The sequence below is a fragment of the Cnephaeus nilssonii genome (assembly GCF_951640355.1).
Source record: "Cnephaeus nilssonii genome assembly, chromosome: 20".
NCBI classification, from domain to species: domain Eukaryota; kingdom Metazoa; phylum Chordata; class Mammalia; order Chiroptera; family Vespertilionidae; genus Cnephaeus; species Cnephaeus nilssonii.
The window spans coordinates 14,319,650-14,342,183 of NC_137091.1; the positions used below are offsets into that span (position 1 = coordinate 14,319,650).

The window sequence follows — 22,534 nt, forward strand, 5'->3', positions numbered from 1 at the left end:
TGATGTGGTGACCCCAACCATAAAATTATTTTTGTTGCTACTTCATAACTGTAATTTTGCTACTGTTAATGAATTGTAATGTAAATATATGTGTTTTCCGATGGTCTTAGGCTCTACAGCAGCAGTTCTCAACCTGTGGGTCAGAACCACTAGCAGGGTCGCCTAAGACCATCGGAAAACACAGATATTTACATTATGATTCATAACAGTAGCAAAACTCCAGTTATGAAGTAGCAACGAAAATAATTTTATGGCTGGGGTCATCACAACATGAGGAACTGTATTAAAGGGTCGTGGCATTAGAAAGGCTGAGAACCACTGCTCTAATATATCTATCACATTTAACTCATACCCTGAAGATTTCTGGAGGTTCCATGGACCACTGGCAACTCTGAACTATAATTTAACTAATGCTAATGCAATTTAAGCAATGTGAATTCCAAAATTTCCAGTTATACCCTCCATTTTCATATCCATGAAAAGGCCTATAAAGCTATTACCTGAACTAAGCTTCAAAAGCCTTCCAGTGCTGGAGTCAGGGTTTGACAGAGGAGTCAGTAAGTCTCCACAGGAATGGGATGTGGTAGCCTTCATGTCATTCGAAGGCTTTATGTTATATTCACGGTAGTTCTTGCTTCTCTGAGGCCTTTTACCAAGACTTCCATGCAGGGATAGAGTGTGAGAATAATGACTATCATAATTGTCTAGACCAATATCAGAAGGTAACTGATAGGGATGGATCTGGCTAGAATCACCGACATCCAAGCGTTTACCCAATAAGGCATCATGGGTAAGCTGATAAACATCGGGTTTTGGTAGCATGTCCTTTTCTGGAGAAGAACCTGAAGATTTATTGTCCACAAAAGATATTCGGTACCCTTCTTTAGCCATCTTCTCTGGGGATCGGACTGTGGACTGGCGAGGTGAGTAGTGTCTGAATTCTAACCACCATCAAGGAAAATAAAAGGAACAAAATACAATGAGAACTCTTCTTGGCCCAGTTAAGATACCTCACTATACTGGACATATCTCTGTCTACCAGAAAAATTTCTCAGGAAGAGATGGTTTATAATTTTGATAAATGGTAGCATAAAGTGATGAAAGGACTTCTGCATGGACAACAACAAAACCGCCCCCCACCATATTGGACATTATGTAAACAGTGAATCATCTGTAATATTCTTGAGATAAATTTCATGTCAACTTAATCCCGTAGGAATTTCCTCCTGAAACTGTAGTGTCAATTTTCTAGACACTATCCTATATAATAAAAGCCTAATATGCTAAGTGTCCAGTTGACTGGTCAGCTATTCAACCAATCAAAGCATAATATACTAATGATATGCTAAGGCCACTCAACCACTCGCTATGATGTGCACTGACCACCGGGGGGGGCAGACACTCTGACTGGTAGGTTAGCTTGCTGCTGGGGTCTGGCCGATTGGGACTAAGTGAGACAGGCTGGACACACCCAGGAGCCCTCTTGCGGTCCCTCCCCTGTGGCCCCTCTCTGTCTGGCCAACTTCCCATATTCCTCCCCAGCCCCAGTGGGGTCTCTCGTCCTGGCCTGTGCCCTCTCACAATCTGGGACCCCTCGGGGGATGTCGGAGAGCCGGTTTCGGCCAGATCCCACAGGCCAGACCAAGGGACCCCACTGGTGCACGAATTCATGCACCAGGCCTCTAGTTTTCACATAAAAAAATTTGATGTGTTGCCGAAACCGGTTTGGCTCAGTGGATAGAGCATCGGCCTGCGGACTCAAAGGTCCCGGGTTCGATTCCGGTCAAGGGCATGTACCTTGGTTGCGGGCACATCCCCAGTAGGGGGTGTGCAAGAGGGAGCTGATCGATGTTTCTCTCTCACCGATGTTTCTAACTCTCTATCCCTCTCTCTTCCTCTCTGTAAAAAATCAATAAAATATATTTAAAAAAAATTTTGATGTGCCCTAGCTGGTTTGGCTCACTGGATAGAGCATCGGTCTGGGGACTGAAGGGTCCCAGGTTCGATTCCGGTCAAAGGCATGTGCCTTGGTTGTGGGCACATCCCCAGTAGGTGGTGTGCAGGAGGCGCTGATCGATGCTTCTCTCTCATTGATGTTCCTGACTCTCTATCCCTCTCCTTTCCTCTCTGTAAAAAATCAATAAAATATATTTAAAAATTTTTTTGATGTACCCCCACAATAGTTGTGATCTTATTTATTCAGCCAATAGATAATAGTTGGCAGGTCTATGATTTCATAGACTCCCTTGATAAAGCTAAGTCCCTCCCATTCCCAGAGGTTCTAGGTTCATGCATTGGGAATCACCATACTAAGCCAATATAAATAGCAGGGAATGCAAAACCTGTGAAAATTCCAGCTATAAAGCATTTGCATCAGACAGCTCTACCTGTCATCTCCAAAAAGCCTCAGAGTGGGACAAGTAGAGCAGTAGACAGAAAGAAAAGTCTTTGTACTCTTTGGGGCTTTCAGAGTTACATGTGCTTAGAAAGGGCTTCCTTAGGAAAGAAAACATACTATATCTGAGTTAGTCACATTAATTTTTTTAATACATTTAATTTTATTTTTTAATATATTTTTATTGATTTCAGAGAGGAAGGGAGAGGGAGAGAGAGATAGAGACATCAATGATGAGAGAGAATCATTGATTGGCTGCCCCTTGCATGTCCCCCCCGCCCCCCACTGGGGATCGAGCCCGCAACCTGGGCATATGCCCTGACCGGGAATCGAACCGGTGACCTCTTGGTTCCTGGGTCGATGCTCAACTGCTGAGCTACACCCGGCTGGGCCACATTAACTTTTAAAAAGTGGAACTAAGTATAGCTCTATAGAACCTAGAAGAATATCAGTGTTTTACCCAGGGCCAGCCTATATGGTGGGGGAAAGATTGTAGAACAATATCTTTACATAACAAAAAGAATATAAGAACAAGAAATAAGATTAGATAATTCAGACTATTCCTCCTATTGAAGACATTTAAAAAGTAGGGTGATATATGTTCTTAAAAGCATAAGAGAGATAATGAGCTGGTGAGGAATTTCTAGCCCAAACTCTAAGAAATAGCAAGAACTCATATAGGTAAATCTAGCATTTAAGCTCACTTTTACCCTAAGGAGTTTTAGGGTGACAAGTATAGAAGTCCAAGTCCAGGATCCATCATGGTAAGAAGTATGACAAACGACCACACATTCCTGTTCCCTCCCCCCATATATTACAATGAAACCCTGAGCAGGATACAATATTCAGGGTAAGGGTAAAATAGAACTAAACCAGCCCTTTTACTAACTGGTAATCTAAGTTTGCATTATCTGGGTAGTCTTGGGAACCTCAAGCTTTGAGCTTGGATTAAGGTGATCCCAAACTAATAGTGCCTCAGGCCCCTGGTAGAAGCAAATAAAAATCTGATCTGGAAAAGATACCTTCATGCAAGAATTTAAATCATTCCTACATATAGTTTTTCAAATATAATAGATAGCCAAAACCAACCAAAAAAAAAAGGAAATAAGACAACACAAGTAAGAATGAGTAGAAAAAATAGACAACAAACACAGACTCAGAAAAACTCTAGGTATTGGAATGTACAGATGTAGCCTATAAAACAACTATGTTTACTATGTTTAAAGAAATATAAAATAAGCCGAAACCGGTTTGGCTCAGTGGATAGAGCGTCGGCCTGAGGACTCAAGGGTCCCGGGTTCGATTCCGGTCAAGGGCATGTACCTTGGTTGCAGGCACATCCCCAGTGGGGTGTGTGCAAGAGGCAGCTGATCGATGTTTTCTCTCATCGATGTTTCTGACTCTCTATCCCTCTCTCTTCCCCTCTGTAAAAAATCAATAAAATATATTTAAAAAAAAAGAAATATAAAATAAGCTAGAAATTATCTGCTTATAAAAAAGTGATCCAGCAGATTTGAAAAAGAACCAAATAAAATTTATAGAACTGAAAACTAAAGCAATTGAAATTAAGAATGCATCAAACAGCAGATTAGACACAGATGAAGAGAATGTTAGTGAACTTAAATATAGATCAGAAGGAGTTATCCAGAATTAAGAAACCAGACCAAAAAATGATGAAAGAGTAAGAAACAAAGTGGACAAAGTGAAAAATTTCTGACATATATTTATTTAATCAAGAGTCCCAGAAAGACAAGAAAATATTGGACACAAACAATGTTTGAAACATTTTCCATAAGACACAATTCACTGATTCAAGTGTAATAAATATAGAACACGATAATAAGAAATCCACAAGACATAGTAAAACTACAGAAAACCAAAGACAAATGAAAAATCTTAAAAGCAGCCAAAGGGAAAAAAAGACAGATTATCCTTGCAGGAGTCACAGATTTCCTGCTGACTCCTCAAAAGCAACAACAAAATATGGAATACAGTCGAATACCATCAATATTCTGCCAACTTCGAAATTTATACCCAGCAAAAATACCCTTTAATAATGATGATGAGCCTGGTTTGTGTGTGGCTCCGTGTTTGAGAGTCAACCTATGAACCAGGAGGTCACGGTTTGATTCCTGGTCAGGGCACATGCCCGGGTTGCAGGCTTGATCCCTAGTATGGGGCATGCAGGAGGCAGCCGATCAATGATTCTTTCTCATCATTAATGTTTTTCTCCCTTTCTCCTTCTCCCTTCCTCTCTCTGAAATAAAAAATATATATATTTAAAAAATAATACTGATGATGAAGCTCTGACCAGTGTGGCTCAGTTGGTTGAGCGTCATCCTATGCACGATTCCAAGTCAGGGCACATACTCAAGTTGTGGGTTTGATCCCCAGTTGGGGTGAGTGCAGGAGGCAGCCAATTAATGTTTCCCTATCATATCAATGTTTCTCTCTCTCTCTCTCCCTTTCCCTTCCTCTCTCTCTAAAAAATTAAATAAAAATATTTTTTAAAAAATAATGATGATGAAATAGAGGCATTTTCAGACAAAAACTGAAAGAGTTCATCATTAGTAGACCTAAAGGAAATTCTAAAAGATGTACTATAAGCTAGAAGAAAATGGTCTTGGGGAAGAGAAATCTGAGATAAAAAAGAAATGAATGGCAAATAAAGTGGATAAATTTAAATGAACACTGTATAAAAAATATCTTGTGGGTTTTAAAAAATAGCATTAAAATCTATAATAGTATACATAAATCAGGAGGGATTAAAAGGAGTAAAGTACTTTAAGGTATTCAAATCATCCAAGAGAAGAATTAAGTATTGATTAATTTTAAAATTGTGTAAGTTAAGAATACATATTGTAGTTTTGGAAATAATACTAAAAGTATAGAAACAGTGTATAGCTGAAACCGGTTTGGCTCGGTGGATGGAGCGTCGGCCTGCAGACTGGAGGGTCCCGGGTTCGATTCCGGTCAAGGGCATGTACCTTGGTTGCGGGCACATCCCCAATAGGGGGTGTGCAGGAGGCAGCTGATCGATGTTTCTAACTCTCTATCTCTATCCCTTTCTCTCTGTAAAAAATTAATAAAATATATTTTAAAAAAAAGAAACAGTGTATAACTTATAAACTAGTAGAGGGGTAAAATAGACAAATAAAAACATAATAAATCCAAAAGATGGCAAGAAAGGTAAGAAAAAGAAACAAGGAATAGTCAACTAATACAAAAAGTCAAGAACAAAGGAAGTCAGAATGTCCATTTTCAACCAGAAATGCTTTACAGGGCAGCTCCTCACAAAAGCAGAAAAGAGTTTGTTGACCACAAAGGGCCCCAGGGCTGAGACATCTCCTTTTTCTCCCAAATCCCATCACACCTAGATCTCTCTGATCAGTATGGCGAAAAATACTCAGTGAGCAAAATATTTACCATCTTCCTGATGATTATCACTTGGCATCTCTCTTCTTCCCATTTCTTGCATCTAAAAAGAAGTTTGAAAGTTTAAGAGAAGGTGAGTTTACTACACCAGGCATTCAGAATATTTTTCTATTAGTGAGCAAGACCATCCTTGCAGACTAGGGAAAGAGGCCTTCAAGCAAAGGTCCAGGTTTAAGCCTATTTTAAAACTGTCACAATGCCCCGATGGTGTGGCTCAGTGGTTGAGCGTTGACCTATGAACCAGGAGGTCACAGTTTGATTCCTGGTCAGGGCACAGGCCCAGGTTGTGGGCTGGACCACCAGTGGGGGTCGTGCAGGAGGCAGCCAATCCACGATTCTCTCTCATCATTAATGTTTTTACCTCTCTCCCCCTCTCCCTTCCTCTTTGAAATCAATAAAAAATATATTTTAAAAAAATAAATAAAACTGCCACAATACAAAGAGGTTCCAGAGTTGCTTTGGAGTAGGTAAGGAGACTCCTTGAAAATACAAAATATCCTTAGATAGTAAAAGCCATACCAGTGAAATACTATATATTTTCCTTCTTAGATAACTCAGCATAGAAGTCAGATGGTGCCACCCTTTCCACCTTTATTTTTTCTTTTTGAGGAACCCCCACACTTATTTTTACCTTCTGGTAAAGCTGAGTATTGACCACAGGAGCTACTGGGAGTCAATTAATAGGCTGAGCATTAATCTGAAGCATAATTAAGCAAAAGATGATACAAAAATAGGAAGCCATCTGGGGTTTGCTTTTTTAAAACTCATCTTAAAGTATTTAGTATATTTTTCGTAGTTATGCAAAGAAAGAAATCCCACTTCCTATTTCTTAAATGAAAAAGGATACACAGCAAGCTATTCAATTTCCTTTTTTCTTTCACTTCAAGAAGTAATTTTTTTTTAAGTTGGGTATGTTAATCTAAAAAGAGCTATTTAACTTTAACTGTAGATTGGAGTAACCATTGTTTCCATTTTTAAATCAATACTAAGATATTAAAAATGGTAACTGAGATAGTTTCTAAGTCACCCAAGTAGAATTCCCAAAAACAAAAAAACCAACTAAATGCTAATCTGTCTTTTTATAAGATGAAGTTATATACTCAAACTAAAAAAATATTACTAACTTTTTACTAGTTCAGTGTTGATTACCCAAATTGTGGATTAATCAGAGCCTTTGATTCTATTCCCCCTTCTTCTGGCTATTTTCAGCAATTTCATTGATCATAATATATTAAAAATATATAGACAAAAGGAGAAGTTGAATGTAAGGAAGTCAATTCTGTATTATATTCACTCTTACAAATAAGTCTTACATAATGGTTGTATTCTCCCTCCCACCAATGTTTTTCAACTTATTTTAAAAATTTTCCCCATTTCTATTTTTATCTTTCCATTGCCCACAACTTCTATGCCATCTATATCTATATCTATATCTAGATCTATAGATTTTTTTTTATTGATTTCAGAAAGGAAGGGAGAAGGAGGGGGAGTTAGAAACATCAATGATGAGAGAGAACCGCTGATTGGCTGCCTCCTGCATGCCCCCTACTGGGGACTGAGCCTGCAACCTGGGCATATGACCTTGACCAGAATCGAACCTGGGACCCTTCTGCAGGCCGACACTATCCACTGAGCCAAACCAGCTAGGGCTTCTATGCCATCTTTACCTGTTTTCTGTTTTGTTTTATTTTGTTTTGGTTTGGTTTGGTTTGGTTTGTTCCAATGAAGAAGTAGCACTGGGAAAGCCAGCTTTAAGATGTAAGATTCAGTAATTAAAAGGCAGAGGTAGGAAATTTAAGAACAAGGTAATAGGAGATGGAGACACTGGGTAGAGAGAAGACATTGAAAAACCAGCCAAAAATTATAAAGCTGTATCCCTGTGTGAGGGCCAAAATACCTGGCATAAAATGTGCTAAAGTTATATGTATAAATATACCACATTTGATAACAGGTTAGTGGGGAGGGGAAAGGGGAAATTAAAATTAACGCAGAAGGTCCTCTGCATCCTGTCCTGACTTTTCCTGTTTAAGGGTCTAAAATGCCCTGATCAAACAAGTCTTATTAGATCTTCAGAAATAATTGAGAGTCCACTGAATTACTTATCACTGACTAGTCAATGCATCAGCAGGAAAGTGAGTACGTTACCTGTGTCCCCAGTGGGAAAGGGTCTGATTTCTGATCTGGTATACTGTTGCTTTGGGTTGCAGAACTGCTCGTGAGGGAATCCTTTATTTCCCGGTTGGGGAAGGGAATAAACAGTCCTTTGTTTGAGTCTGTGTTAAAAGAAAAGGCATACAATGGAGCACTGACCAGACATCAAAGGCAACATATCGGTGGAAAGATACTAGGAGGGAAGTCACAAGATTGAGAGCTAGTTCTTGTGACACTACTTGGAAACCACATGTACTGGGGCAAATTGCTTAACCTCTCTGAATCTGTCACCTCGATTGTAAAACATTATGATAAAAACCTAACCTGCCTGTCTCTTAGGGTGAGGTGAAGTTAAAACAAGATAATGGGTATGAAATGGCTTCATAAATTATGAAAGGCTCAATAGAAATTAAGAAGAAGGCAAATGTTATACACATTTCTTAAGTGAATAAACAAACTGGACTTCATTAAAAATGTTATATATCTAAAAACAATATCCACAGAGTAAAAAGTTATTTTCTATTTCCAGAAGATAAGTTATGTGGATTTATGAAAAAAGAAAATTGGCTTTTGGTTGAGCAATTTTAAAAGTTTCACTCAAAGGGATGGACTTTGAGTTGGGTCATAAAGGAAGGGTAGGATTTTTTTAAAAATATTTTTTTATTGATTTCAGAGAGGAAGGGAAAGGGAGAAAGAGATAGAAACATCAACGATGAGAGAGAAACATCGATTGGCTGCCTCCTGCATGGCCCACACTGGGGATAGAGCCTGCAACCCGGGCACGTGCCCTGACCAGGAATCAAACCGTGACCTCCTGGTTTATAGGTCGACGCTCAATCACCAAGCCATGCCGGCTGGGTGAAAGGGTAGGATTTTGATTAAAACATTCCAGCAGAGCCAAAACCGGTTTGGCTCAGTGGATAGAGCGTCAGCCTGCGGACTGGGAGGTCCCGGGTTCGATTCCGGTCAAGGGCATGCACCTTGGTTGCGGGCACATCCCCAGTGGGGAGTGTGCAGGAGGCAGCTGATTGATGTTTCTCTCTCATCGATGTTTCCAACTCTCTATTCCTCTCTCTTCCTCTCTGTAAAAACTCAATAAAATATACAAAAACAAACTAACAAACAAAAAAACATTCCAGCAGAAGGGACAGCATTAGTTCAGGGGCAGAGGAGGGAGAAAGGAAGAACTATTTGAGGAAGAGGGAGTGGTTTGGTTTGATTGAAGCATTGGACATTACAGTTGAGAAATAGATAAGGTTACAGGTTAGGGTGAAGAGACAAACTGCAGCCAAAGTTTAGGGGAGGCTTGTATGTCAGACTATTGAGTCTTAATTTAGTAGGTGAGTGGGAGCCATGGAAGTTTTTGAGCAGGCAAGTATGAGTACCACAGCTGAGTTTTAAGAGAATTAATCTGACAGGAATGTACAAAATATACTGAAGGAAGAAGAGACTGGGAGGCAGCACGGTGTAATGGTTAAGAGGACTTTGGTGACAGATCAACCAGAGTTTGCATCTCAGCTCTGCCACTTACTGTATAACTAGAGCAAGTTATTGCACCTCTTTGGTTCTCAGTTTCCTCATCTGTAAAACAAGGATAATTATAACCACCTTCAAGGTTGTTGTGAGGATTAAATGAGATAATGCACAGGGCCTGGCCCAGCATTTGCACTCAGTAAATGATAGCTACTAAGCTTACTTGCTAAGAAACTATTAAAAAAGGGAAAGGAAGGATTGTCAATTATGGATCATACTATGAGTATGAACATTCAGCTGGGCTTTAGGGAAGAAAGCAACATCAACTACTAAGGTGCTGAGCCTGAGTAATGGGAAAGTGGTGGTAACAGCTGGAGGAAAGGGGTTCATTTGGTTTTTTAACATGTTTAGCTTGAGGGACTGGAAAGTTATCCAGTGGTGACTCTAAGTATATATTGCTATTTGGTCAACAGAAATGGGGGACTGGTGCAGAGAGAGACTGATACAGTTTGTCAAAACTAGTCCAATACATTTAAGAGTCATCTACAGGGAGGAAATAAAGCAAACTGTGGAAATAGATCAGATCTATAAGGGCAAAAAGTAGAGAAAGAAGAGTTTAAAGGCAGACTAGATATGCTTATTTTAGGAGTATGGGGAAAGGGAGAGGAATCTTCGAAAGAGACAAAGGTTATGTGGTTAGAAGTGTCAGATGAGGATCCAAGATAGTGGAGTTTCCCTCCCTTGTCTAAATGGTTGATGGGAAAGCACTGTTTTGAACAACTGAGCTAGTGAGAGCTATTTTTCAAAAAGTTTTCTCCTAGCCTGTGGCAGGACCATTAACATGGCATAACCACATTAGTCATACTGAATTACCAACAGTGCTTACAGACAAAACTCTCCAGGGATCTAGCACAAACATAATTTTCAGTGAAAGCAAAGCTCCTTAATGCTTCAAAATAACAAAATAAATTTTATAAAAATCCAGGCAACAGCTGGAGTTTCTAAGAACCTTTAGAAATGGGCCATGTGTCTAGTAAAGCAGTTTGTTCTCAGCAGAGATTGTATACTATAAAACATTTTAATTCATGGAGTGAATCTTTGTGTGTGCTAATGATGTAATATGACATAGGTAAAATTTAATTCGGCTCATACGAAAAGACCAATTATGCTTCAATGTATCTTTGTCTTTCTGGAAATAGATATATAAATATTTTCACCTAAAAAACAACAGGAAGGTAGTATGCCAAATTAACTGGGATTCTCTTTAGGGAAAAGGTTTATGAGTGATTACAATATTGTTCTCCATGCTTTTCAATATTTTTCAAAATTACTACAATATAATCAATTATGAAATATTTAAAATGCTATTTAAAATGAAATAAAGAAATGCATGGTCCATGACCTACGTGCATTGAGACTTCCAAGAAAGGAAAATAAAAATCATACTCACTATGGTTTATTTTACCATTAAATACTATAAAAATGACTTGTCAATAAATGTCCACATGGATAGATAAGTCAGGAAAACAAAAGACTATATGTTACAAAGTGAAAACCCTTACTACCTAAACTACACAGTCAGTCTACTAAAGTTATTGCTGGAATTTTAGGATTGATTTTTAGAGTGTGTATATAATTCCATAGATCCTTCAGAGGGAGAGAGGCCTCAACACAGAAGAAAGTTTTCTCAAGTAAAAGGTCATCTGATGAGTGCCCGGTTAATCCACAAGGATCCATTGCATGCAATTTCTCCAGTGGAAAGCTTTCTCCTAGCCTGTGGCACTATCATTTATGTGGCATAACCCCTTTAGTCATATTATATTACCAACAATGCTTACAGGGAACACTCCCGAGGAATACAGCACAAACACAGGAGATTCTGCAGCTGCAAAGGTTCAACGTGGAAAAGCCCAGAAGGCCCAGAGTGTGAGCTGCATTGATGCAGATGAGTCATGGGTCTCTGGCTAATGAATCAATCACCTTGGCAATGCCAAGGGGCCCATGGGGACTGGCAATGCCATTTTTAGGATGTACTAATGATGTAAAGTGATATAAATGAAATTGAACTCTGAGTGCAGCTCGTGCTTTGATGGGTTCTGGCTTAGGCCTGCTCAATAAATAGGGTCCCTCTGGCAGTGAAAGAAAGGAGGAAAACAGCCAGTAAATCTTGTATTTGCTTCAAATCCATGTTATTTCTCAACTGTTTTGTCTTCATTTTACCCAAGATTGGCCACAAATGCCGAAATAACTAATGTTTTAATCATTTGTGATGAGAAAGAGAAAGCTTACCAGTTTCAATCCTATTATCAACATCAGCACTGACTTTTGATGCAGAGCTCTCATCTGTCACACAGTTTTTCATGGTCTTCTCCCTAGAGCTGCCGTGTAGAATCATTTATTTAAAACTCAAATGGTTTCTGAGATCACCAATAAATGCTATTTAAAAAATACTAATTCATGGTGATTTCATTTAAAAATATTTCTTCTTGTTGTTGTTAATCCTCACCCGAGGATGTTTTTCTATTGATTTTTAGAGAGAGTGGAAGGGAGGGGGAGAGACAGAGAGAGAGAAACATCCATGTGAGAGAGATACATCGATTGGCCAGGGCGAGAGATAGAGCCTGCAACCCAGGCTTGTGCCCTTGACCAGAATTGAACCTGGGACCCTTCAGTCTGCGGGCCAATGCACTATCCATTGAGCCAGTGATCTCATTTTTAAACTGATAAGAACAGATACTACACTTGATCTTAGCCAAAAGGCCGAAAAGCAATGTGATCTCATTTTTTAAATGCTCTAGAACATATTAATTTCACAAAATTTCAGTTAAAGCCGTGTTTTTTTTTTAAGTCATATTTTTACTGGGAACATGATACAGAAGGACACTTAAGCTCAGCCTTTAAAGTATGAAAGCCAGAAAATTCAGAACTTAGGCATTCTGTCTTCTTGATACAGACTTAGGTCTGAATGATTTTGAGGAAATAAAATATTTTCTTTGGAATTAAAAACTCAAAACACAGAAAGGAAGGTTTTGCTGCCAAGAATTATAATAGAGACAAACAGCCATTAATTAGAAAAACAGACATGAAAGGCAAGTAAGTGTTTGCACTTCACTGATGTACTAAGTTAAATTGAGAAGTACAGTAAGCAGACAACCTAGACTATGAGCCAGGCACTTTATACCCACCATTTCATTTAATCATAAAAGCTCTCCTATGATCTATTATCCCCATTTTATGGGTTCAGGGAACTGGGACTCAGGCTTAAATATTATTTTACCAAAGGTTGGAAAGCTTGTAAGATAATACTTAGTAACATTTTACCTCTGGTTTTGCAATCATTATATGGTAACTAAACAGAAATATTATGGCACTAATTATTTGTCTTAGTAGAAAGCTTATTCTGTTGTACATTAATTCATCTCTGTATTTCTATAGGAAGCAGGGTACCCCAAGGCATTTAAAATAGGAATTACTTCACAAAATACATATGTACAAATAATTTTAAAAGAAATATTCCATTGCTTTCTACTGCCGGGTAAATTTTACTCTATATAAATTAAGCTCAATAAACCTGACTTTAAAAATAGGAAACTAGCCCTGGCCAGTGTGGCTTGGTTGGCTGGAGGGTCATCCTATACACCAAAGGGTCACAGGTTTTATTTCTGGTCAAAGCACATACCTTGGTGGCAGGTTCAATTCTGGGTCGGGGCATGTATGGGAGGCAACCGATTGATGTTTCTCTCTCTCTCAAAATCAATAAAAACATATCCTTGCCGAAACGGGTTTGGCTCAGTGGATAGAGCGTCGGCCTGCAGACTGAAAGGTCCCAGGTTCGATTCCGGTCAAGGGCATGTACATTGGTTGCGGGCACATCCCCGGTAGGGGGTGTGCAGGAGGCAGCTGGTCAATGTTTCTCTCTCATCGATGTTTCTAGCTCTCTATCCCTCTCCCTTCCTCTCTGTAAAAAATCAATAAAATATATTTAAAAAAAACACACAACATATCCTTGGTGAGGATTAAAATAAAAATAGGGAACTAAAAAAAAGGGAAATACTATAAAATAAATATATTTTTATTATTAATTTTACTATTATGTAACATATACTATTATATATTATTATTTTATAAAAACACACACACATACATATACCTAAAACTAAAAGGATATTTACCATAATATAATTAGTGTTTATTTCTGAGTAGTGGGATTATGAGTTACCATTTTATTCTCTGTGTTTTTTGTGTACTTTACAAATTTTCAATAATATGCACGTATTACTTTTATTTTTTTATTTTATTTTTTTAAAATATATTTTATTGATTTTTTACAGAGAGGAAGAGAGAGAGGGATAGAGAGTTAGAAACATCGATGAGAGAGAAACATGGATCAGCTGCCTCTTGCACACACCCTACTGGGGATGTGCCCGCAACCAAGGTACATGCCCTTGACCGGAATCGAACCTGGGACCCTTCAGTCCGCAGGCCGACGCTCTATCCACTGAGCCAAACTGGTTTCGGCCACGTATTACTTTTATATTCAAAAAAATACTAATAGATACATCTACATGTTCCACATGTTATTTATAGACACACAGATGTCTAGAAGGATATACACCAAACAATGCTAGTAGTTAACTCTTGTAGAACATGGAGTGAGTTTGACTTTTCTCATTGTACATTTCTGTATTATTTAGATTGTTTGTATTTAACTTCTATTTCTCAAAAATTGTAAAGCCTGCCCTACCCGATTTGGCTCAGAGGTTAGAGCGTTGGCCCACGGACTGAGGGGTTGAGGGTTCAATTCCAGTCAAAGGCAAGTACCTCATACCTTGGTTGCAGGCTCAATCCCCAGCCCCGGTCAGGGCATGTGTAGGAGGCAACCAATTGCTTTGTCACTCTCACATCAATATTTCTCTCTCTGTGTCTCTCCCTAAAAATCAATGGGGGTGGGGGGTGAATATCCTCAGGTGAATATTAACAAAAAATAAAAATAATTGACAAGCCACTCTTTAAAAAGCATGGGCTTTGGGGCAGAAGATATAATACCTTATTTTGATAGGCTTTTAGTAACAAAGAGTAGAAATTCTACCATTCAGCTCCTTGAGAGCTTCAAAGTCTATTTACTTTTGGTTTTGTAGAGAAATGTTTCCCTTATTATCCTTTAATAAATTTATCTCTAACAACTCTGCCCATGGTAACGTAATGCTCCTAATTCAATAAAAAATACCATGTAATGATCATAACTCTACCAAGAAAGGGTTTGTAAGCATTTGTAGGGATTGTAAGTTATCTCACAGTATCTCTATCTATAAGATTTGAAAACAACTTTAGAGAATTTACAATTATATTCAAAGCAGACCCAATAGTTTAAGAAAGCAGAAATGTTCCCACTGAGGGCCAGATTCTCATTTCAGATAAATCTCATTATGTTAATAGATACTTCTATTCCTGATCTGAGGACTCTTAAACTTAAGATTTCTGCTAGAAAATGAAAGTTAAACAGGAATTCACTATTCCCTATGTCCAGAACTAAACTAAAAAAAAAATTTTGTAAAGAATCTTCTTACCTTTTTTCCACCTCTAAAAGAAAATTTTCACTGTTGCCCAGCTGACTAAAATGCAGCTTGGCAGCTTTTCTCTCACTTTCTCGTACGGCTCGGTCATCTAGAGGCAAAAACCGTGATCTAAGCATGTTTCTTTTTTGGAATATATAGTAATGAGTCAGAAAATCCTATTCAAAAAGTAAAAACTAAAGACCAGTCTTATCTTTTGTTAGAGACAGGTCACAAAATAATGCTATTATGTTGTCACTGGGGCAAGTAGTAACTCAGGGAGATTGCAATGGATGCCATGGCAACAACTGCCACATAGGTGTAACTAGCCCTGCAGGAAAGTAGAGCTTGGGACGCAAACAGCCCAAATGGCCCAATCTTAAAGCTGAAAGTTACACCATTTATGAAAGACTTCACTTCATTTCTCTATAATAACTTTACCAGGAACATGTGAAATCAAATTTTATATCAATAAACGTATCCTCAGCAGTAACATTATAAAGAAATACAGACTAGCTCATTTGAAAGGAATATTTATTGTTCCTTGCCATCTAAGCCCCAAAGAGTTATATTCATTTTCTATTGCTAATACAGTTGCAAACTTGGAGCACCTGGAAAAATAAATCTCAATCTGGAAACTTTTTGTTGGGGAGGAAGTAGTGGTGAAACCATCAACTGAAGAAAACTAAAGCTGGAAGTAACTGATAAAATCATAGATTGTCATTCAATAAACAATAAAAGGACTTGTTATACATCCTGCCAACAAAAGTTGCATAAATATTGACTAATAAACAAATATATCCTGCCAGTGCACACTCTGGGCCAACATCCAAAAAGTTAAGAGGCAGCTGGTTTAAATAAGATTCTGGGGCAAAGAACAGGGGAGGAGGGTCTCACCCAATTTCTCCAGAGTTTGTAGCGTATACACAGCAAAGAGCCTATAATCTGTATCTTTCCTGACAACAGGATTGAGTCTCAAATCTAGTTCTTTGAGGAAGGGTAAAGGCTGTAGGCGGGATACCTCCACTAATGAAGGAATGTTGTTATAGTATAAATTCAGGTCTTGGAGTGAGCATAAATACTGGATGCCCTGCAAGGAAAAGACCACATTATGAAACTGCACGTTGGTAAGGACTAGGAATCTCACAAATAAAGGTGGAAATATATCTATTACTTTCCATCCTTAAACATGTAACCCGAGTCACCAATGAGAAAAGCAGGGTTGAAACTCCCATTTAGTTGCCTGAGAATAAGAATACTGTACCCGGCTGATGTAGTTCAGTGGCTGAGCGTCCACCCATGTACCAAGAGGTCACTGGTTCAATTCCCAATCAGGGCACATGCCCAGGTTGTGGGCTCGATCCCTGGTAGGAGGCAGCCGATCAATGTTTCTATCTCTACCCCTCTCCCTTCCTCTCTCTAAAATCAATAAAGACATATTTTTTTTAAAAGACTACTGCAGCCCATGGGCAATGGATGTCTATACATTAAGTAATTCACAGATCTCATACATCTCTTCCTTTACAAAATCTGACTTTTTTTTTTTAATCTGACATTTAAATAGCTGCAATCAATTCTCTACTTCTGTTGCTCCCTGATCACTCTCCCAATCCAATCCTTCCCAGTGGCAAACAGGCCAAGTGACTTTTACATTTCTCTCACCCTTGCCACAACCACACTCCTGACCGCAGAAACACCTCAATTTACAAGAGGAAGGGAAGTAGGCAAAAGAGATGGTTCTAGAAGAGAAGGACAGTTGGAAAAGAAAACAATGCTATCTACAGGTCTAGACTAGTCTGGAACCCCTCTTGTCCTTGTTTCCCCTTTCAAAATTACTGCCCCACACAAACAAGTTCTTCCTTCTTCCGTTCTCTTCCCGTGGAGTTAGCAACCCCACCTCTCCATTTATCTGGCAACAATAGAATCAGGACGAGAAACTTAGAGGAAAAGCCACAATCTTCCTCCTTTGCTGAAACCTACTACTGAAAATATCTGTTTAATGTTCAGGTATTTGACTAGTTAGCTGCTTTTGCCCAACACTAAGTTTCAGGATAATACTTCAAAACATGGACATCTATAATAATAAAAGCATAATATGCAAATCGACCGAACAGCCGAACAGTGGAACGACCGTCAGGATGAGCTTCAGGTCGAAGCAGGGGTTGCGAGGGCCAAGGCAGCTGGGGCTGCGAAGGCCTACTCTTGCATGAATTTCATGCATTGGGCCTCTAGTATATGTATAATCACATACTTTTAATAATAAAAATGCTTACCATAAAAGGAAATCTGTCATTGAGAGTTATTTCAGAAAGGTAAAATTATTTTCTACCATGTATTTATAAAATGATGTTTTTGTTCTTCTCTCACTTTAAAATTACGTTTTTCTCATTGCAGGAAATATAGAAAACTCAAAGATATGTACAAAACATTTATAAACAGAAGCCTGTTTACACTTTGTTGCATTTTTTTTCTGGCTTTTTCAATTCCATTAACTTTTATACTGTGAAAGGGTCAGTGGTTAGAATCGTTATTGATGCCTTTGGCTCCACTCTGAGGGAATACACCATTAGGACTGTCTTTAAGTGTGTCTAATGCCCTGGCTCAAGTAATCTTTTAATGTATCTCAGCATAAAAGTCAAGGAAATTACTTCTAACCTCCTCTCACTTTTACTAGTTGGCATGAATTCATATTCTCCAAAGTTACAATAGAAATAATCACAAAACATATCTCCCCTGGGAAAACTAAGTAAAATGATTCATAGTTAATAGAAATTAATATACGAAAATAAATCAGATACAAAAGACTATAGAAAACTAACATTTACTAAGTGCTTCCATTCGAAGCGCTGTACCAATAGTCTTATATATGCTACTAGAGGCCCAGTGCACAAATTTGTGCACAGGTGGGGTCTGGCCAGCCTGCCCCGATCAGGGCTTATCTGGCTGGGCTGGATGGGGTGAGGGGCCACGGGCAGTTGGCCAGCTGGCCCTGCCCCCTGGTCAAACTCCCCATTGAACTCCCAGTCGAACTCCAGTCAAGGGGACAATTTGCATATTAGCCTTTTATTATATAAGATATAAATTACATGCACTAATTTAATCAATCTTCAAAATAGTTTTATATCCATTTACAAAAGTGAAAAAAGAGATTATAAAAACAAACTACAGCAATGCTCACTCATTTTTTTTTAGCCTAAGAAAGAAAAAAAATACATGTGAAAAGAAAAGACCTAAGTAACTCTGTACTAATACTTTCTGAATCTTGTGGGCCAAATATAAAATGGCTGCTACCAAATAGTCTAAATCCCTAGGTCAACTTGGAGTTTCTGCTTTTACAGTCCTAGTTGGAAATTTGATCTTACTTGGACTTTCTCTTTTTTAGGGCCCTTAGTTTTAGACCTTGACATTGAGTCTGGCTTCTGTTATTGAACAAATATCCCCTACGAAGTGAAAAATTGGCAGAATAATCCAGGAGATTGTGAACTAATCCTATCTAGCATCTGAGAGTCTTTCATCTTCTTTAGTCTTGCAGAGAAGGGCTTTATCATGACAGGTACACAGCTGGGCAAAATGGGAACATGTGGAAGAAACACCATTTGGAGGTCTACCTCAAAGGAAACAAAACTTCCATCTCTGTGTGTGCATGCTTATGTCCATAGAACTCTTTTTGGGTGTTTACTAATCTTCACACTCTGCTCAAACCTCCCCTACACACACACTTTTCTGCACTGCCCTCTGCTCCACCATTCTCTGACCTGGAAATTTTTGTTTTCAAGACCACCATTTCCTCTTCCTCCTTGGAGAAACTCACATGTGTGTTCTCCATGTGTGTTCCATGTACCAACATCATCAGAAACCCCTGAGGTATGTCTTGAGCCCAGGCCAGACCTATTAACTCAGAATCTCTCTTGAAGGAGGGACTAAGAATCTGTAATTTTATAAGCGCTCCTCATAAATTTTGTATACACTTTAAAATGTGTACTATTGCTCTAGGATATAATAATTTAATATGGTTTTCCCTGAGTATAAAAGAAAAATTTCCCAATATTTTATAATAAAATTTTTTCAAACATAGAACTAAGTTGAAAGACGTTTACAGTGAATAATAAAATTTAGTTTAGAAACATTTAAAAGGAAGATCAAATACTTTTCTGTCTGACATTATCTATCTATTTCTTCCCATTTAAAAAAATTAATAAATTGGGCTGAACTGACTGATCAGAGAATACAGAACTTACCTTCAGGCTAGTGATCAAATTTCTTGATAAATCTAAGGATCGGAGGTTTTTAAAATTTCTGAAGGCATCACCAATGGAGTGGATTTTTCCAGCATAAGATCCCTGCAATGAAAGAGACTCCACCAATTCTGAAAAGAGACCATCAGTAGATACATTATGCTCTCTGCTTGGATCAATAGTAGAGTCAGTGAAAATAGGACTTCCTTCCTCCATTATCCCATCTGTGAAGGGCCCTACATCCAAGGCTCATAAGAAGATTGGATCTTTCTTTTAAAAGCAGCAATACAGTATAATACAGTCATTAAAAACCTTGTTTTTACAAAACGCTTGGTTTTTTTCTAATTACCCTGTGGATATAGTAAAAGTCTCTAAAAGTTCTCAAAACACAATTTAAAAAGAAATTCAGAAATATCATTGCTAGGATTCAGCCCTGTAGATAATACAACATTTTTCAAGGCATATAATATATACCACAAGGATGTCAACTGCAGAAAGGTTAGGGTAGTTGGAAAAGAAAAGAAAATGAAAATTGTCAAAGGGTCTAACAGCAGAAGAGTAGAAATAGATGTCCTAAAGAACAGTACATTGATATAATGGACAATGGACTAGATCTGTGACCTTGTGCAAGTCACTTCTCTGTGCGTTAGTTTACTCATCTGTAAAATAAAATAATAACAGTACTTGTTCATAAGATGTTGTAGGATTAGAACAGTACCAGACACATGGTGAGTGCTATATATGTGTGTTAATTGTTGTTATGCAGTTATTAAAAAGAATGAGGTATATTTATAGATGCTCATATGGAAAGATCTCCAAGACATTAAGTGAGAGAAAAGTGTGCTTACTTGTGTGTGTGTGTGTGTGTGTGTGTGTGTGTGTGTGTGTGTAACTGCATTTTAAAGGTCCTAAGGTGCTGGAGCAGTCTGGGACCTATAAATTCTAGAAAGTAATAAACTGAAGCTCCCTTTCAAGACAATACCTATTCCAGGGAGAAATTAATGGGAGTAGAATTCACATTGAATGGGACAGAGAAACAGGCTCAAAGGAAAGAGAAAGACTAGATACAAGTGTGGGAAGGAAGCAAAGATGGCAGATTTCAGGAAGCATAAAGCACTTTTTTTTAGGACTTTGTGAACACAGCAGAAGAGATTATCTCCAAAACCTTGAAACTAGAAAAGCTATTCTCATCCAAATGTATAGGAAAACTTACTGCACTTAAACAAAGAGCCACAGAAAAGAATGACAGTCAAGTTTTATATGAGGTTATTAAAAGAAAAAAAGAACATAATAACATCCTTAAAGAATGAAAGCACTCCAGAAAAATATGTGGAGGGAGAAACCAAGATGGCGGCAAAGTTAAACAACTAAACTGCCGCCTCGCACAACAATTTCAAAAATACAACTAAAAAACAAAACGTCTACCACCCAGAACCACGGGAAAGCTGGCTGAGTGGTAGATTTACAACTAAGAAGAGAAGGGAGTGCAAACTCTGGAGAGCTGAGGTACGGAGGCGCGCGCGAAGAGGGGTGGCGGCGGGCGACTGGGCGCGCGGCTTTTCTTCAAACCGAAGGGAGACAAACTCCCGATCACTCTGAACTCGTTTCTGGGGACACACGGGGGACCCAGACACCTTCGGGGAGAAGCTGGACTCTCGGCCATCAGTCGGAGAGTGAGAGTGACTTTTCTGCAGAGGTGCGCCCAGCAATCAGGGTTTGCTGCGCTGGAGCATGGGACACGGGGACTTGGAAACGTGGAAAGGCAGAGACGGCTGAAGGCAGCCATGGGCGTTGGCCACGCCCCAGCCTAGTGACGCCCTGAGACCCCTCTCCGCACATTCTACAAACCCGCCCAGGCTCCACACAGCGGCCTTTACATATAAATGGCCTGTTCTGTGGCAGCTCAACCAAATTAACTGCAGCTCCAGTCAGACTGCTCCAAAACCGCCCAAGCAAAGAGGAGAAAACTGTAGCTCTTGCTGTAGCTCCTGCTGGGAGGCCTCAGACCTGCACCCCATTGGAGATCCAGACACTAGTGTATCTAGTGGTCGGTGTGGACGACACCAGATTTCAACTACTCTCATAAGGGACACATTCAAGAGGCAGACTCAGTGAGCACCAAAGCCCTACTGTGTCTCCAGCACAGCAATTCTTCCGTTATAGACACAGCAGGTCCTCACAGCCAATTGGCCTGGAGGTCAATTCCTCCCAGTGTACCAACAGCAATCAAGGCTTTTAACTACACCAAGATTTTCCACTCAGCCCACAAAGGGGAGTACCAAGAGCGACCACCTAGAGTGATTGGGGAAGCTGAGCTACCGGCCCCTATAGGTCACTGACCAAACAAAGCCACTCCATCAACACAGGAAGGCAGCCAAAATGCGGAGACACCGAAGTATGTCACGAGTAGGAGAGATAGAGGAAAGCAAACTAATGGATGACACAGTGTTCAGAACCACATTTATAAGGTTACTCAAGAATCTTCTAAAAACCGCTGACAAACTTGAAGAGACCTTCAAGGACCTTAAGGAGAATACCAAAAAAATGGAAAAGGACCAGTCAGAAATTATGCATACACTGTCTGAAATAAAGAATATACAGACACTCAACTGTAGACCACCGTACCGGAAGAGTCAAACCAAAGATCTGGAATATGAGGAAGAAAAAAAAAAAAAACACCCAACCAGAGAGGCGGAAAGAAAGAAGAATCCAAAAGTGTGAGGATAGCGTAAGGAGCCTCTGGGATGGCTTTAAGCGTACCAATATCCGAATTTTTGGGGTGCCAGAAGAAGAGAGAGAGCAAGATACTGAAAACCTATTTGAAGAAATAATGACAGAAAACTTCCCCCACCTGGTGAAAGAAATAGACTTACATGTTCAGGAAACACACAGAACCCCAAACAAGAGGAATCCAAAGAGGACCACACCAAGACACATCATAATTAAAATGCCAAGGGCAAAAGACAAAGAGAGAATCTTACAAGCAGCAAGAGAAAAACAGTTAGTTACCTACAAGGGAGCACCCATACGACTGTCAGCTGATTTCTCAACAGAAACTATGCAGGCCAGACGGGAATGGCAAGAAATATTCAAAGTGATGAATAGCAAGAACCTAAAACCAAGACTACTCTACCCAGCAAAGTTATCATTCAGAATTGAAGGGCAGATAAAGAGCTTCACAGATAAGAAAAAGCTAAAGGAGTTCATCACCACCAAACCAGTATTATATGAAATGCTGAAAGGTATTCTTTAAAAAGAGGAAAAAGAAGAAAAAAGTAAAGATAAAAATTATG

General features: G+C 39.0%; 1 protein-coding gene across 2 annotated transcripts in view; it reads right to left on the reverse strand.

Annotated features, from left to right (window-relative positions):
• LRRC36 (leucine rich repeat containing 36) overlaps window positions 1–22,534 on the reverse strand; it is a gene marked incomplete at its 5' end in the record, with an annotated part of 41,354 nt that overhangs the window by 13,462 nt on the left and 5,358 nt on the right. The window contains 7 exons of one of the 2 annotated variants that reach the window (XM_079799645.1): window positions 501–941; window positions 5,822–5,873; window positions 7,976–8,103; window positions 11,744–11,832; window positions 15,022–15,118; window positions 15,904–16,096; window positions 19,245–19,372. In XM_079799645.1, coding sequence (XP_079655771.1) covers window positions 501–941; window positions 5,822–5,873; window positions 7,976–8,103; window positions 11,744–11,832; window positions 15,022–15,118; window positions 15,904–16,096; window positions 19,245–19,372 — 1,128 coding nt within the window. Of the gene's footprint in view, window positions 1–500; window positions 942–5,821; window positions 5,874–7,975; window positions 8,104–11,743; window positions 11,833–15,021; window positions 15,147–15,903; window positions 16,097–19,244; window positions 19,373–22,534 lie in introns of those variants that run through there. The other variant, XM_079799646.1, reaches the window with a different exon arrangement.